The following is a 17,115-nucleotide window of genomic DNA, read 5'->3' as shown; positions in this document are numbered from 1 at the left end:
AAATAAATAACCGCAATGTTAAAGTTTAGAGACAAAATTAAGCACAAACTATTAAATGGAACGGAGGAATAAATTTTAGTTAGGAAATAAGCTAAAAACAATTAATCATGGTATCTAACTACGTGCATTGCACGTGTATAAAATCTAGTAGTTAAAAACAAAGTTAAAGAGAATGATGCTTTCAATATGAGTTAAAATTAAGAATATTAATTAATAAAAAATCAAAAAAATTATAGTATAATAATGAAATAAAATCACAAAAACATACTTATGTAATTCACTGTTTTACTATCTCTTTGATCTCGAATTAGAGCATGTTTATTCACATAACCATAGTTGAAATCAAATAGAACTTTAAAAATAAATTGAAGTATAATCAAAGGAATTTCAAAGACATAACCTGGAATTCAAGAAAAATTTTAATATGGAATTGAAGATTATTTATCATATAACCACAGCTTGAATCCAATATGACTTTAAATATAGTTAAGAATCAAAGAAAAGCAACTAGTGATGCAACCAAACTTAAATAATTTCATTAAAATTATCACCGAAATTTAACTTCGGTACATTGCAATTTCGTGCACAAAGAGATTAAGTCGAGGTTAACTAAGATTCTTCTATAGCCAAAAAATCTGGTAAAAAATATTTTCATAGTTATTATCAAACATTATATTTTATATAATTATGGAAGGAAATCGGAATAAAAAATATGGCAAAAAAATATTTTCATAGATATTATCAAATATGTATAAGAAAAGAGGGATGCTCACGTGTGAATCTCTGGCAGCTTTTGAGGAGGAGAGTTTTGCCTCAAGGTATATGGGGCTGTTTGTTTCACCAAGTTTATGGAATAGGAATGGTATTTGGACTTAACAGTGGCGTTTTCGTAATTAATGGAATCCACCTGATTCCTAATCTCAAGTTTGGTTCAAAAAAAAAATTATAGAATTGCTATTCTATAAAGTTGCTCAAACAGTGGTAATTTCAGGAAACCCAAATCCGATCTTTGAGAGAGAAATTGGGCGTGATTTCTGACACCTCTCCCAATTCTTATTCTGATTCCTAACGAAACCCTAGATCTGTTGATCCGTGGTTTCCCCGCTGTTCTTCCCCCGCCACAGCGCTCTCTTCTTCGTGCCTCTTCTCCCGCCGCTCGTCGTGGCTTGTGCGTGGTCGTGTCTGGAACTCGAAACCCTAGCTCTGGGGTTACCATGGTTTTTTGCAGATTTAAATGTCGATTCGGCTTCTCCCTCTAAATCTGATCCCGCCTCTGGTTGAGCCATGATTTCTTTAATTTGTTTTCCAACTTCTTGTTGGTGGGTTCCTGAGCTTTGGTTGTTGGTGATCCCTTCTCGAACTGGTGTTGGTTCGGGTGGATTTGTTGGCTACGGTGTTCATCTCGGCTTTGGTGGGTTTGTTGGGTTTGTTGCTTGGACCTCGATATTTTTGTCCCCTCTGCAGCTTCAGGTATACGATTTCCCCCTCTTTTTGTTCATAGTAATTCATTATTTGGGAAATTTAACAAAGAATCGGGTTATGTTTTCTAAATTTCAGTTAGTTGTGTAAAATATAATGCAATTGTTCGCATCGATATTGTTTTATTTAGTTAGTTGTGTGATGAATGACAGTTATGATTACTAAATTTCAGTTAGTTGTGTGGAAATTTCAGTTATGTTTACCAAATTTCAGTTAGTTGCGTGATAATTCATTATCTAGGACTTTTAACAAAGTATAGGGTTATGTTTACTAAAATTCAGTTAGTTGTGTGAAATAGAATGCATGATATTTGTGTGAATGTGTTGTTCTTGATAATTGTGTTTATTACAAAAGAATGTGAGTGCATGAAAAATAATAGGGTTATGTTTACCAAAGCATGGGGTTAATTTCGTTACATGAAAGGACCCGGGTAGTAGAATGTGTTGTTATTGACAATTGTGTGAAATCGAATGTAACACTAGTTAATATAAAATTCAGTATAATTAGATTTCTTGCGAATAAATATTTGTATCAGTTATCTAATTAACTTTCAACTGTAATAAGTAGACAAGATAAGTCGTAACTGTATGCTAATTTTAAAACGGATGTAGATGGATATGGAAGATGAGGAAGAATTGAAGAGGATGTGTGCTAATACAGCTGTCTGCACCGTGGTCACTTTGGTAACATGTATTTTGAGAATGCGTGCTAAGCGCAAGAGAATATCAACTTGTACGAAGCAAGAAAAGATCAGAAAAATATATTGTAGAGAGGCTCACTTCAGACGTGTATTGGAGGGCTATCAAGATAGCTGCCGATCTTATATTAGAATGAGACCGATCTTATTATAGAGAGGCTCACTTCAGACGTGTGTTGTTGGGTTTCGATTATATTTTGATGGATATTGTTGTGCTAATTGCAAACTATTAATGTTGTAATATATATTTTTATTATGAAGAACATCTATGTCGTTGTGGGATTGATGAATTGGTATTTTTTAAATCTTTGTTGCAGGTAAGTATGGTCATGGAATGATCAATGAGTTCTTTGAATTTTACCTTTGCTTTTGATATCAGGTAAATGAGTTTGTTGCTTGGGTTTACTGATGTCGGCTTTTACATTCTATTGCTTGGGTTTATTGCTCCATAGTCACATGTGGTTGCTGTGGGTTATGGGCTGTTATTTGGAGCTTGTGCAGCTCCTGCTGCTGCTGGGGTTTGTTGCTGTTTTGTTTTGAGCTTGTGTAGCTCCAATCTTTGTTGGGTTTGTGCCTGTTATTTGGAGCTTGTACAGCTCCTGCTGCTGCTGGGGTTTGTTGCTGTTTTGTTTTGAGCTTGTGTAGCTCCTTGCTCTTTGGGTTTGTGCCTGTTATTTGGATTTTGTGCAGCTCCTGCTGCTGCTGGGGTTTGTTGCTGTTTTGTTTTGAGCTTGTGTAGCTCCAATCTTTGTTGGGTTTGTGCCTGTTATTTGGAGCTTTGTGCAGCTCCTGCTGCTGCTGGGGTTTGTTGCTGTTTTGTTTTGAGCTTGTGTAGCTCCAATCTTTGTTGGGTTTGTGCCTGTTATTTGGAGCTTGTGCAGCTTCTGTTGCTGCTGGGGTTTGTTGTTGTTTTGTTTTGAGCTTGTGTAGCTCCTTGCTCTTTGGGTTTGTGCCTGTTATTTGGAGCTTGTGCAGCTCCTGCTGCTGCTGGGGTTTGTTGCTGTTTTGTTTTGAGCTTGTGTAGCTCCAATCTTTGTTGGGTTTGTGGCTATTATTTGGAGCTTGTGCAGCTCCTGCAGCTGCTGGGGTTTGTTGCTGTTTTGTTTTGAGCTTGTGTAGCTCCAATTTTTGTTGGGTTTGTGCCTGTTATTTGGAGCTTGTGCAGCTCCTGCTGGGGTTTGTTGCTATTTTGTTTTGAGCTTGTGTAGCTCCTTGCTCTTTGGGTTTGTGCCTGTTATTTGGAGCTTGTGCAGCTCCTGCTGTTTGCTGGGGTTTGTTACTGTTTTGTTTTGAGCTTGTGTAGCTCCAATCTTTGTTGGGTTTGTGCCCGTTATTTGGAGCTTGTGCAGCTCCTGCTGCTGCTGCTGGGGTTTGTTGCTGTTTTGTTTTGAGCTTGTGTAGCTCCAATCTTTGTTGGGTTTGTGCCTGTTATTTGGAGCTTGTGCAGCTCCTGCTGCTGCTGGGGTTTGTTGCTGTTTTGTTTTGAGCTTGTGTAGCTCCTTGCACTTGATATGTGGCAATGATGATGATCAGCGTTTACTGATAATACAATCTAACTTACATTGTTTATTATATCCAGATGAGACAAAAGGGGATGAGATTGCAGCCTACATTGAATTGACAATGTCTAGGCGAGGCAATTCATCCTTTTAATGCAATCTGTAATAAACATGTAAGTTATAGGTGGGGCAATCAATTATGACAAGTTGATCTATTACTGAGCCATACAATATCAATTACAATTTGTACCCAATTCAAACAATAGTTTTCATTACATCCTCAATATTTTTTGCAAGTACAGGTACATGACATGAAGTTTGTAATAATTAAAATAATACAAAAAATTGCTAATAAAAAGGTACATGACATGAAGTTTGTAATAATTAAAATAATACAAAAAATTGCTAATAAAATTGCAGAAATTTTCCAAGCTAGTAGTTGATTTTCGTTGCTAATAAAATTGCAGAAATTTTCCAAGCTAGTAGTTGATTTTCGACAAGTCTCAATTCTTTCTTCAACATCTTTGATTACAAAATATATTTATCTTCGTACCTATTTTCTTTGATATATTGGCTTCCTTGGTTGCTTGATGAGTCTCCTCTTTCTTCAGTCCATTCGAAAAAATTGCATTCTTTATTTGGGAATTTTGCACACCCCTAATAACACATTCCCTTATTTTTACCATTCTTGCACACTTTCATCGGTGTTCGGAGATTGCAGTCGCAATAAACTTCATAATTCTGGTAGCACTCTTCTGATATCATTTTGATGTCGGGGCAGCAAATTGAAGACAATGAGAATTTTATAATTGCTGAAAAATGAGAATGTATGGATTAATTTTGAGACCTCAAGGTGAATTTATAGCCACCATGACCCTGAACTAGCCGTTGCTACAGTGTTATGCCTTTGAATTTTGAAGTTGTGTGGAAATAGCTGTTGCTACAGTGTTGCTACTTTGAAATCTAAAATTTGTGGCTTTAATCCGTTGCTACAGTGATTTTTAAATGTAAAATGGGCTAGCCGTTGCTATAGTATCGATCCAAAAAAAAGATATTTTTGAACCAAACATGGTATTAGGAATTGGACCAATTCTATAAAAGTGAGATTCTTAATCCTTTGGGTGAAACAAACATTGAATGCAAAAAAAAGGGATTCCATAAAACTAAAACTTGTCTATAAATTTTTTATGGATTAGGTTGGAATCCATAAATTAAATACCATAAAACTAAAACTTGTCTATAAATTTTTTATGGATTAGGTTGGAATCCATAAATTAAATAGGATTCGTAATCCTATTTCTAGCCCTTGGTGAAACAAACAGCCCCTTAACTAAAACAGACCCTTAACTAAAATTCTTAATCTAAGGGGGTGTTTGGTTCAATTTCTACAAATTATAGGAAATGTTTTCCATCCAAAATATGATTTCCTTGTATTTCTTAAAAAAGTTATAGGAAAAGTTTTGAGAAGTAAAAAATATCAATTTTCTTATTTTTTGTACTTTGCTTGTTTGGTTCAAAACAAGAAAATGACCCATAACTTTATAGAAAATAACAGGATTTCTTATTATTTGTAGAAATTGAACCAAACACCCTTTAAATTTATAGAAAAATGCCAACTTTATAGAAAAATATTAATGTGGTGTCAGATTTCTGGGTGATTTCTGCCCATTTTGAGAGGAAATTAATTTCTGTAAATTTTGGTACTTTTCTGTACTTTACAGAAAACATTTCTATAATTTTTTTTAAACCAAACACAGTTTACGTAAATCTACAGAAAATTTTTAATTACAAAATTACCATCGTAATACCTTTTAATACATTTTGAGAAAACTTTTCTATAAAATTGTGCAACCAAACACCGCCTAAACCTATAAAAACTCCAAACCAATTTAGATTAGGGCACTTTTCCACTGAGATCGCCGGTTGAGATCGCCAGAGAAACAAAAGCCGGCGACGGCCGCTACAATGTACGGATCAGTTCCGGCTGACACCACCGCCGAATCTGAACGAACCGCGTTCCGAAACGCAGAGAAGCGATACAAACTCTACAAGGCCCCTGCTCGGAGATCCAACAGGTACTCATCCAAAAACCCTAAACCCCCGATTTCAAGATTTCTGGCGCACATGTTTCTGGTCTTCTTTACTTTTTGCAGGAAGAAGAGTTCGATTAAGGAGGTAGATCTCTCCGATGTCTTTGATTTTCGCGCCATTCTTGAGGCTTATGAGAGGGGCGGCGAGATTCCTGATGGGGTCTTTAGATTTGAGTGCTCTGGGTTTCATCGCCGTGTCTTTTGTTTCGATGATCGGCCAGGTACGGATTGTTATTAGTGATTTGTTTTCTGGTTAATTGATCATAAAGATTGGGCCTTTGGCTGTTACATTTGTAGGGAGAAGGTGGGGTGGGGGGTTGGTTTGTAGATGATATTGTGAATTCTGGACTCTATTTTAGTATCTTCTTCCTGTTGCCAAAAGTTTTTAATCTTGCTATAATTTATGGTTGTGCGGAACTGTGTGAAGATGAAGTCCCGTTCATATTTTACTATAACTTATGGTTTAGAATAATTTTCAGTTGTCATTTGATGGTAATATCTGAATTGCACGAATGGAGACTTATGCCGTGTTTCTCCTAGGTTGGTGGTTGACGATGCAAATGAAAGAAAGTCATGAAATGGAACTTTAGAAGTTTAATATGATAAGATAATAGTATGTTCACCAAGGGTTATATTTTCCATTTAATTATGAGATTTCAATGCAAAAAAAGAAAATGGGCATACACATTATCTATACGAGGTCTGTTGTTTTGAGGTTTAAGTTATTGAGAAGATTAAATTTCCTAAAAACAGAAGGATCGTATGCATTAATTCTAGACTAAGGAGATCATAGAATACTAGGAAATTGAAGAGAATTCTATAACACAATTATAAAACCAACAATGATTTATGGACCATAACATTGGAAGATTTAGAAAATAACGCGTCAAAAAAAAAGAAAAAAAAGAAAAGCAGAAACGAGAACATTTCGATCAACTTGTGGATATAAATTAAGAGTTACAATTAGAAATTAGTACATTTGAAAGAAGTTAGAGGTTTCTTCTATTGAGGGTAAAATAAGAGATCCAATTGAGATGATCAGTCATGTGTATGAAAGCTTCTTCTTTATTATTGTCACGCCCTGAAACAACATCAAACATTATTATATAGTCAATTATCAAGTTGAGGCAAATGATAGTTGGCCACCGGTCCTTTTAATAAGAAGACTTGCAAAGGCTAACTTCAATGCATTCCATAAACAATATTTCTAGATATTTAATCCATAAAGAAAAACTTTATATTCCACAACCAAACTTTGCATATCAACTCCTAAAGAAGGCTGGTACGAGTATGGGAATACGAGTACAGTATGAGACATGACAAATTTGTAAAAGGTAGGGTATAGGGACATGATTGAGACTTATGGGATAAAATTATAGTTCTTAGCTATATATGTAAATGACCCTTCTAAATTATAGCTCTTAAGGCTAAAATGAACTCGACCCTTATCCAACAAGTTATAAATATGGATGTGAAGTGTGGGATATATATATATATATATAAACATGCATTGTATAATTGAGTACATGTCTGAATAAATATATGCATATATTGGATGAGTGTCCAAGAAGTGCCAGGTATGCGTACGACTCTATATTGGAAAGTACTGAAGTAACATAGCCCTTACCATATTATCAGAGTTACTGAAGCATATAAGTTACAAAGTTCATATAAGGACCACTTTGTTATGATTGAATAGCTGGAGGAAAAATTTGCGACTAGCAATCCGATTCACCCCTTGAACTCGATCCTTCGGGCCACATTAATCTAAAAGTTATTATTTAATTTTTTGGTGAGCTTTTTACATGCTTAGTGAGTGGTAGATATTTGATAATTTATGTAAAGCATGCATGGAACAAAATACTGACCAGACAAGAAGTTTATGATAAGTATGTAGTAGTTTAAAATCATCTATATATATATATATATATATCCTAGAAATGTATGATGAGTGTTTTAAATTAAACATGCATTGTATAATTGAGTACATGTCTGAATAAATATATGCATATATTGGATGAGTGTCCAAGAAGTGCCAGGTATGCGTACGACTCTATATTGGAAAGTACTGAAGTAACATAGCCCTTACCATATTATCAGAGTTACTGAAGCATATAAGTTACAAAGTTCATATAAGGACCACTTTGTTATGATTGAATAGCTGGAGGAAAAATTTGCGACTAGCAATCCGATTCACCCCTTGAACTCGATCCTTCGGGCCACATTAATCTAAAAGTTATTATTTAATTTTTTGGTGAGCTTTTTACATGCTTAGTGAGTGGTAGATATTTGATAATTTATGTAAAGCATGCATGGAACAAAATACTGACCAGACAAGAAGTTTATGATAAGTATGTAGTAGTTTAAAATCATCTATATGCATAGAATTAAGCAACAGTACACTCTATATTGACAACGAGACTTCTTATAGTGCCAATCTAGTTAGAAAGGTTGCCTTTAGGGATGCTCTACCTTTTACGCTATATTCAACTAGACTGCCTATGATAACATGTCTCATGCGGACTCCTTACAATGCTTCTCTATCTATCATAACACCCTATGCCCTTGATAGGTTCGTAACTTGTTAATTTCTTGTTGTACACCATTAGTCAACAAACAATGCATTATATATTTTAATATGATTCAAATGTTATGTTATATATATAAAGAAATATAATTTTCCAAATATGCCAAGGTCAACTAGAATCAATGGATGCCTACAACATCTATATTTTAAAATAACTTTAATGCTTGTGTAATAATCACTGTTATAAATAGCGGTAAATAGTCTCGCAATAGCGACGCTAATAGCATTAGCGGTCCCTTCCCGCGACGCTATCGTCCGCTACGCTATCGCACAATAGCGGTGATATATTGCGGAATATCTGTTCGTAAAAGCGACCAATAGTGTGTCATAACAGTAAATAGTAAGCGATTGCATTCGAAATTTGCTTTTTGACTGCTATTTAAAAGTAGTTTGAGGCTTATTTTTTTAAAATTAAACTCAACCCTTGACCATTGTATTTCACCGTCTCCTGTGATTTTCAGCATACTCCCGTCACCTTTCATAGTCTCTGGCACCTACCTTGATACTTCCTCTCACCTCCTTCTCCGTGAGCTCCTCTTAGGGTAGTCCTATCACCGCTAAGCTTTTCTTCTCGAAGACGACGACTTCTTGACTCCTCTAGTTATCTTCGGTATTACGTGATGGTTACATGTCTATTTCATGTTTAGGATCTCTTTAAATCATCCAATATGTACTGTACTTTTAGATTTTTTAAATTTTTCTTTAAATTTTTTAGTATTTATACATATCTAAATTAGACCGTTATTTGACTTTGCGTTTTTTATCGTTATTTTACCGCAATAGCCCGAAATAGTCTTAGCGATGCCTCACCGCTACGCGACGCTATCCGCTATCGATAACCTTGGTAATAATATGGTATAACATGATTCATGTGAAAGATGAGAAAAACATAGATTAAAGAATAGTGTTATACTACACCTCTAAATATTGTTCTTTCCTTCTCTCCACTTCTTTGATTCTTCTCCTTCTTTTGTTCCTGCTTCCTCTTCTTCTTTTCTTTTCCTTTTTTCTTTCCTTTTTTTCTTCTGTCTATTGGTAGCTTTAGGATAGGAGAAGTGAGGTAGAGGGGGATTATATACCCTCCTTTACCTCCTATTGACAACATGTGTCCTCATACTTGTCAACCAAAAATACCACTTCCACATAAACCCTCTTCACCTCTTACTAACGTGTCCTCTCTTTTTCTCCCTTGATTCCACCTCAACCTACATCACCTTCACCTCCTCTTTACTTGTGGGGTATGTGTCTCTCCTCCCTTCCAAAAATGCCACCTCCTACACCTCATCTTTCACTATGAACATGTGTTCATTCCCTCCTTTCATGATAGACACCTATACTTCCATCTCCTCCTAATCAAGTAATGAGTTTCCCTCCTATCTCCATGTAATGACATGTCAACATATTAATTGAAGAATAAACACATCCAAAAAATTTGCATAAAATCCCTCCTAATTCTCACATTAGCGCTGAGCTTATTACCAAAATGGTCTACCGAGAGGTGAGCCTCACTCTTCAAATTGTGATTTGTAGGGTCAATTACACTAATACGTACTGGCCCATATCTCGGTAGTTTTCTTTATCTTCACTAGTATTTTGGTGCATGAGATGCGTGCAAGATGCCGAACGTTAGAGATTGTTGTACTCAGATTCTCAAGAAAATAGACATTACATTATTATTTTGGAATTTTCCAATTGTGAGGGCATTTTCCTTCCATGTGTGTGAGAGCATTTATGTTGTTCTTTCTTAGTACGAGGGCATTTCTGTAGCTTTTCAAATGTCAGGGCATTTTGAAATTTTGAAAATGGAGCTCACATGACCAAAAGGGTGGCTTTCTTTAAATAATAGTTTTGCTTTGTTATAACTAGTTTTTCATATAAATACCCTTAGCTGAAATGAGTGGAAGATTATGATTCAAGCACACGAAGTTGTATTTTTTCTCTTTTCGAGAGGAGAGTATTTTCTCACCTTTTCTATCATTGGATGTGGGCGTTATTTGGCAAAAAAGATGGGATGATATATATTTTTGATTAGAAGATGGGTTGACATTTCTACTTTTGTTATATTTTATGTTGTATGATGTCATGTCTCCCTATTTTTTTAGAAACCACTATTTGATTTAAAACAAAAGGAAATTATAGTTGGATTCAAAAGAGGTTTCTAATTGAATTTGTCAATGTACATTTTATAACACTAGTATATTGGCAATTGGCACATGCAAATAATGTTAAATATCTATCTAAATAGTTCTTTTCTTGCATGTTAATTATGTTATAATCATTTAATGTGTATTTATAGTATTTGTAGTAAAAAATGTTGATCAAATAATAAGAATATTTAAAAGTATGTATGTCTTTTATGCATCTAGAAAATTATTTTTTGTGTCCTTCATTTTATTAATATGAATGAAATTGAGCTTAAAATTCATATAGTAGTTTATTGAGCATTAGTGGATCTAAATAAAATAAATTTTATCTGGTTTATTTTCTAAATTTTTTAGTTTCTTGGTTAACTTTATATTAAAGCAACAAAAACAATTGTACATAAGAAAGTTCATCCAAGTTTTATAATTTTATTAACAATTATGAAAAGTATTGTTATTAAAACCTATTTTTAAATATATATTATATACATGTTAAATAAGGCTCTTATTTATACTATGTCACTGCCTAGTTTGTATTGTGTTGCATTTTTTGTCCCTTAAATCATATGTTTTTAAAAAATGTCATTCATGAAATTTTAAATTTGAGGAGATGAGCAATGAAAGTAATGGAACTTTCTAGAGAGAGGGGAATGAAATTTTAATATTTTCTAGAGAGGAGATGAAATTTTAAATTTGAAAAAGAGATGGAGGAATAAAAGTAATGGAACCTTCTAGAGAGGGGAGAAAGGGAGGAAGAGATGGAGCCCACATCAATAAGACATTGACAATTAACCAAATTACCCTTACATTTTACTAAAACTATCCTATGTTCTTTGACAAATTGAAGGAATAAGTGCTGATTCCTCCACATTTGGCTACCCTCACAAAGACTTTTATAGAGTAATATAGATGATAATAGTGGATCATTTATTTAGGTGATCTGTCATGGGCGTTGGTAGGAGGAACAGACTTTTAAGTTTGTCCTACTTCTTGGGGAAATATAAACCCATAGCACGCATGTGTGCACACACGTGCATATGTGCATTGTTGATGGTCTTTTTATATTATACCAAAATATGGCTTTACAGGTCTCATAGTTAGCCTTCAATTTTGATGCAGGATTCTATTTCATCCCCAGTGCATTGACTGTTCAAGAGCAAGGTCACTGGATCAGGGAGAGCCTGACTACCTTTCCTCAGCCTCCTAACAGAACCAATCATACTGCTACCTACGGTCCCATCTTTGATTTGTTCAAAGCTGTTCAAAACCAGGAAGTTTTAACTGAAGATGAGACGAGTGCAAATTTGGAGTGTGAGCATATCCCTGTTGATAACTTTCATGTTGCTCAGAGATTCATATTTTCTGAAGCAAGTGCCATCATTCATAAAGAGAAGGCTTGTAAACCAATTGCAGCATCCCTTCTTTTGCGCAAACTGCGATGGAGCACCCTTGGGTTGCAATTTGACTGGTCTAAGGTATGTAAATGTTTCTTTACCTTAGAATTACAATGCAACAAGTCACATAGTCATCATTACCAGACAAAAAGCTTTGTTGTAAGTATATTTCTTACAGTAGAATTTTTGGTTGATGGAACTTTCCAATACCTTATGTATTATATATTCTTATCCATCACCTTAAAAGCCTTTTTCCCCCTTTTCTGGGTAGAATATCTCATCCAAACTTTTTTTTTTCTGTTGTAGCGCAACTATGATGTTACGCTCCATCATAACAAGATACCAGATTCCCTTTGTTTGCTCGCAAAGAAAATGGCATCACCTGCCATGCCTTCAGGAGAAGAATTTAAGCCAGAAGCTGCAATAGTGAACTATTTTGGTCCAAGTATGTTAGAAATGTGCCTTGATATGCCACTTTAAGTTGACCATAACAGTCATTTTAGATATAACTATTTTTTATGAAACTTCTTTGAAAACATACTGCCTATAGTTTGTGGACTAAAAAATGTTTCTTTTTCTTTTCTCAACTCAGGTGATATGCTGGGGGGCCACCTTGATGACATGGAGGCAGATTGGAGCAAGCCTATTGTAAGCATCAGGTATAATTCATATTCTCTCTTGCATGTTCGAGCTTCTGCATAGTTGCTTGTTTGTCTGAGAAAATGCTTTTATCTTCTTTTGTAGCTTGGGCTGCAAGGCAATATTTCTCCTCGGTGGAAAGTCAAGAGAGGATTTACCAGTAGCCATGTTTTTGCGAAGTGGTGATATTGTACTTATGGCTGGACAAGCAAGGGAATGCTTCCATGGTCAGAGAAATTTTCACTGCATCTACTGTCTGTTAGAATTAGTATTCTTCCTGCAATTGGCCCTGCTTAAATTACACCCTCAGAGAATTTACTATTTCATTATTTATGCTAATCGCTGTGATTTTGATCATATCTGAAAACCTTGGTCTTTCTATTTGTCCCTATTTCCTCATCCTAGTGCTCTATAACATGAAAATAATGAAAATATGTACACTCCTTGTAGAAGTAAACTGTGACATTATTTTCTCATGAGGTACTCGAGCTGCTAGAGTTTGATATATTGAGAACTTCATCCACAAGCAGCATCTATCTACATTGACGAAAATCCTATACGCTGAACATAAATTTGAGGAACCACCAAATTATGTTCCACCATGTCATGTGCTATGCACCAGCTGTGCTAGACTAGCAGACTATCTCCTCTTGTTACCTGGCAATAATGGATGCATATGAAGGTGAATGACATCATATTACTTGATGTGTACTGCTCTTTCCACGCCACAATATTGTACACGGACACAGATGAACTCGTGCGCATGCATATGCACAAATTAGTGAATGGTATATGTTTTCATTATCTGTAGCAGTATTATACTATTATCTCCCTCTATATGTGTGTGTGTGTCTATATGTGTGTGTGTGTGTGTGCATAACTCTTGGTAATATTTCCATTTTATATGTATTATATATCATCAAAATGGAAGGTGGAGGTGTCTTGCTCATAAAAAGAACTATTTGGAATTGGTACCGGTTAATAATGGCTGCTCATTCCTGAAAAAGAAGGGAAAGATGAGTCCCATGTTCTCCACTATCTCTGTAACCACTGAACTTAAACTGCACAGGTTATACAGGAAAATCGTGTACAATGAAAAGGCACGTACCACTTCACTGTTATATTGGACAACAATGTAGGAAAAAACTCAATTCATAACACGTTATAATGCGTTATGTAATGTGACGACAGAGATTTGTTGAAGAACACAGCCAGAAAACGCATCGCTCTGTGACAATGAGTTTTAGCGAAAAAAGTGCATGTTACAGAACACGTTTCCTAGCAGTGCATTTTATTGCATTAAACATCCTTATAATATGAGCCGTTGGATTTTAAGTGAGATAATATCCAACCATTCATTCCATTTAAAACCCTCCCCCACTTTAGAAAAGATCACGATTTCCCCCAATTCTCTTGTCTCGATATCAAAACCCTCAAATCAGAAAAGCCCAATTTCTCTCACCTCCCCCAATTTCTCTCGATATCAAAACTATAGAATTACTCGACGCTCCCAATTTCTCTATCGCTGCGACTTTGTCTTTGCTGCCTACGATGAAGGAGAAGACATAGACGAAGACCCAGGCCAAGCCCTCAAAACCCTAATAGAAGATGAGAATCACGATGTTGGTGAACCTGGACTGACTCGACTCAATGCTAACCACTTCTTGATGATGACTAATGTTATCGATAGCGGATAGCGTCGCGTAGCGGTGAGGCATCGCTAAGGTTATTTCGGGCTATTGCGGCAAAATAATGGTAAAAAGCGTAAAGTCAAATAACGGTCTAATTTAGATATGTATAAATACTAAAAAAGAAAAATTAAAGAAAAATTAAAAAAATCTAAAAGTACATATTAGATGATTTAAAGAGATCCTAAACATGAAATAGACATATAATCATCACGTAATACCGAAGATGACTGGAGGAGTGAAAAAGTCGTCGTCTTTAAGAAGAAGAGCTTAGTGGTGACAGGACTGTCCTAAGAGGAGCTCACGGTGAAGGAGGCGAGAGGAAGTATCAAGGTAGGTACTAGAGGCTATGAGAGGTGGTGAGAGTATGCTGAAAATCATAGGAGACGGTGGAATACAATGGTCAAGGGTTGAGTTTAATTTTAAAAAATAAATCTCAAACCGCTTTTAAATAGCAGTCAAAAAGCAAATTTCGAATACAATCGCTCATTATTTACCATTATGATATACTATTGGTCGCTTTTGCGAACAGACATATTCCGCAATATGTCACCGTTATTACGCGATAACGTAGCGGGCGATAGCGGCATGGGAAGAGACCGCTAACGCTATTAGTGCCGCTATTACGGGGCTATTTACCGCTATTTATAACAGTGATGATGACTAGTGGTCCCACGGCGTAGGTCAAGTCGTATGTCGCTGGCTGAGGTTAGTATTTTTTTTTTATACTTAAGTTATTTATCATGACTTTGAGGGTGTTAGTGCTAATGATTAGGGTTTTGAGCACTATTAGAGTTAATTGTTGTGATTTTGTTGAATGTCATTGTTAATTATTGTTATTTTGTGGATTGTGAGTCAGCTATTGCGTTTTTTAATGACTATTAGTGTTAACTTAAATTAACTGATAAGAATAGGTAATAATAAGATTGAAATGTTAAGTGTTGAATTAATTGGGTACTTTTAAGTGTTAGAGTGAACTAATTTCATGATTTTTGGAGTTATTTTGAAATTGTAAATAAGTAAATTGATTCCTACCGGATAAATGATCTATTAGTTATTGAATTGATAGTTACTAGTTTCCATTCGATGTCCGGGTTACCAATTCACAAATAATTTGTTTTTTTTTAGTTTGATTTGTTGTTTGTTTGGCTATGGGTAGAACCACATGACATTAAATAATGTTTAAGAATTAGATCTCGTGAGAGAATATGGTCTTTCTAAGGAGGATGAACCCCTAACAAATCTTATTGCAAGTTTTACATTCACAAAATCACAGGAAATATAACACGGTTAAAACATCATTTTCTCAGAACTAAAAATGGGTCAATTAGTATGAAAAAGTTCTAGAACCAGCAAAGAAATTGCCTAGATACTCTGAAGGAAATCAAGTTAGGAAAGAGAAGGTCACATTGGCTAGGTCAATTGGGAAGATGGAAGATCCAAATGAGGAGATTGATAGTCTAGAGGCACAGAGCTGAGTCGGGAGCAGCATCAGGCCTAATAGTCTCGAACTTTGGTCCAATGAACCAATTTGTCAACATGCAGGGTCGTCAAACGACGATAAGAGAAAATTCAAAAAAAGAAGAAAGAGAAGAGTTAACATAGAAGATTAGTCACTACATATTTGCTATTGGGTTGTCCTTCAATATCTTGAACAGCTTGTACCGATGGGCGATGATAGAGCATATTAGGAAGTTCGCGTCCGGCTAGAAGCTTCCTTCTCTGTATGAGATGAGGACAAGGATGCTAAAGAATAAGAGGAAGGGATGAATGATGTAAAGGCAATTCATAAGATGACTATGGAAAAATATGGGTGCATTGTTATGTCTGATGGGTTGTCTGATAGAAAGAGTAGAAGTTTAATAAACTTTCTTGTAAACTTACCGGAGGAGGCTTTTTTCACGAGTTAACTAATGCATCAGCTTTTATCAAGAATGAAGATTATCTTTTTCAATGTATTGGTAGTATGGTAGAGTTTAGGGAGCAGCATGTTTTACAAGTCATCAGCGAAAGTCACGTCTCCTATGTGAATGCTAGGAAGAAGTTGATGAAGGCGAGAAGATCATTTTACTAGAGCTCGTGTGCAACACGTTGCATAGACCTTATGCTAATGTCCATACTGAAGGACATCAGAAAGATAAAGATACAACAATATTCTTGAGGCGACTAAAGGAGTTAATAGTTTATTTATCATCATTGTTGGGTTTGCGCTTGATGAGGATGAACACGAGCGGGAAAGAGCTGCTAAGGCCTGCCTTTACCTGCTTCGTCGCATTGTTCGTGACATTGCTGGGGTTGTCCTCCTTAAAATAACATTTGAGGAACATGTTCTCCCTAGAAGAACTCCAGAAGAGCAGTTAAGTAAAGGAGTCGAGTGGAGTAAAGGCGATGGAATCTATTCTCTATAATAATGTTACAGAAAGCGCTAGGTGGACTAAGCGTTTGGGTTGGGGCCTGACGCCTAGACAACACCTAAGCATTTGACTTTTTTAGTTAAATAATTGTAATAATTGATGAAATAAGATTTTGATCTTAAATTCTTAAATAGATCATTTAACTCTTGCATTCTAGCTCATATTAAATTAAACTAAAATTGAACAAGACTAACTAATTAACTAAATAAAAAAGTAAAATAAGTGAAAAATAAAAAAGTAGTGAAAAAATAAAAAATAATGAAAATTTAAAAATTTACCTTGAAAAGAAGAGGAGGTTCAGCCATTGAGGTGGTGACGACAGTGCAAAGAGAAATAGGTTTAGGTGGTTGCGGCGGTGGGAAGAGAGGAGGTGGTTGTAGCGGTGATGATGGTTGAGAGAGAGAAGAGGAGGTGGTTGCGGGGGTTTATTAAGAGGAGCAAAGAGAGGAGGAGATGGTTGCGAGTGGTGGCTGCTGGGGTCCGTCGA

At 35.6% G+C, this 17,115-nt stretch overlaps 1 protein-coding gene across 3 annotated transcripts in view; it reads left to right on the top strand.

Annotated features, from left to right (window-relative positions):
• LOC109823743 (alpha-ketoglutarate-dependent dioxygenase alkB) overlaps window positions 5,558–17,115 on the top strand; it is a 23,848-nt gene continuing 12,290 nt past the window's right edge. For 2 of the 3 annotated variants that reach the window (XM_020390108.1, XM_020390107.1), the window contains exons 1-5: window positions 5,558–5,986; window positions 11,613–11,968; window positions 12,194–12,332; window positions 12,480–12,546; window positions 12,632–12,753. In XM_020390108.1, coding sequence (XP_020245697.1) covers window positions 5,641–5,986; window positions 11,613–11,968; window positions 12,194–12,332; window positions 12,480–12,546; window positions 12,632–12,753 — 1,030 coding nt within the window. In that variant the 5' untranslated portion in view covers window positions 5,558–5,640. The remainder of the gene's footprint in view (window positions 5,987–11,612; window positions 11,969–12,193; window positions 12,333–12,479; window positions 12,547–12,631; window positions 12,754–17,115) is intronic. The other variant, XM_020390109.1, reaches the window with a different exon arrangement.

This window comes from Asparagus officinalis, chromosome 9 (genome assembly GCF_001876935.1).
Source record: "Asparagus officinalis chromosome 9, Aspof.V1, whole genome shotgun sequence".
Classification (NCBI taxonomy): Eukaryota; Viridiplantae; Streptophyta; class Magnoliopsida; order Asparagales; family Asparagaceae; genus Asparagus; species Asparagus officinalis.
The sequence above is the reverse complement of the archived record's forward strand: the minus strand, read 5'-3'. Positions and strand labels throughout refer to the sequence as shown.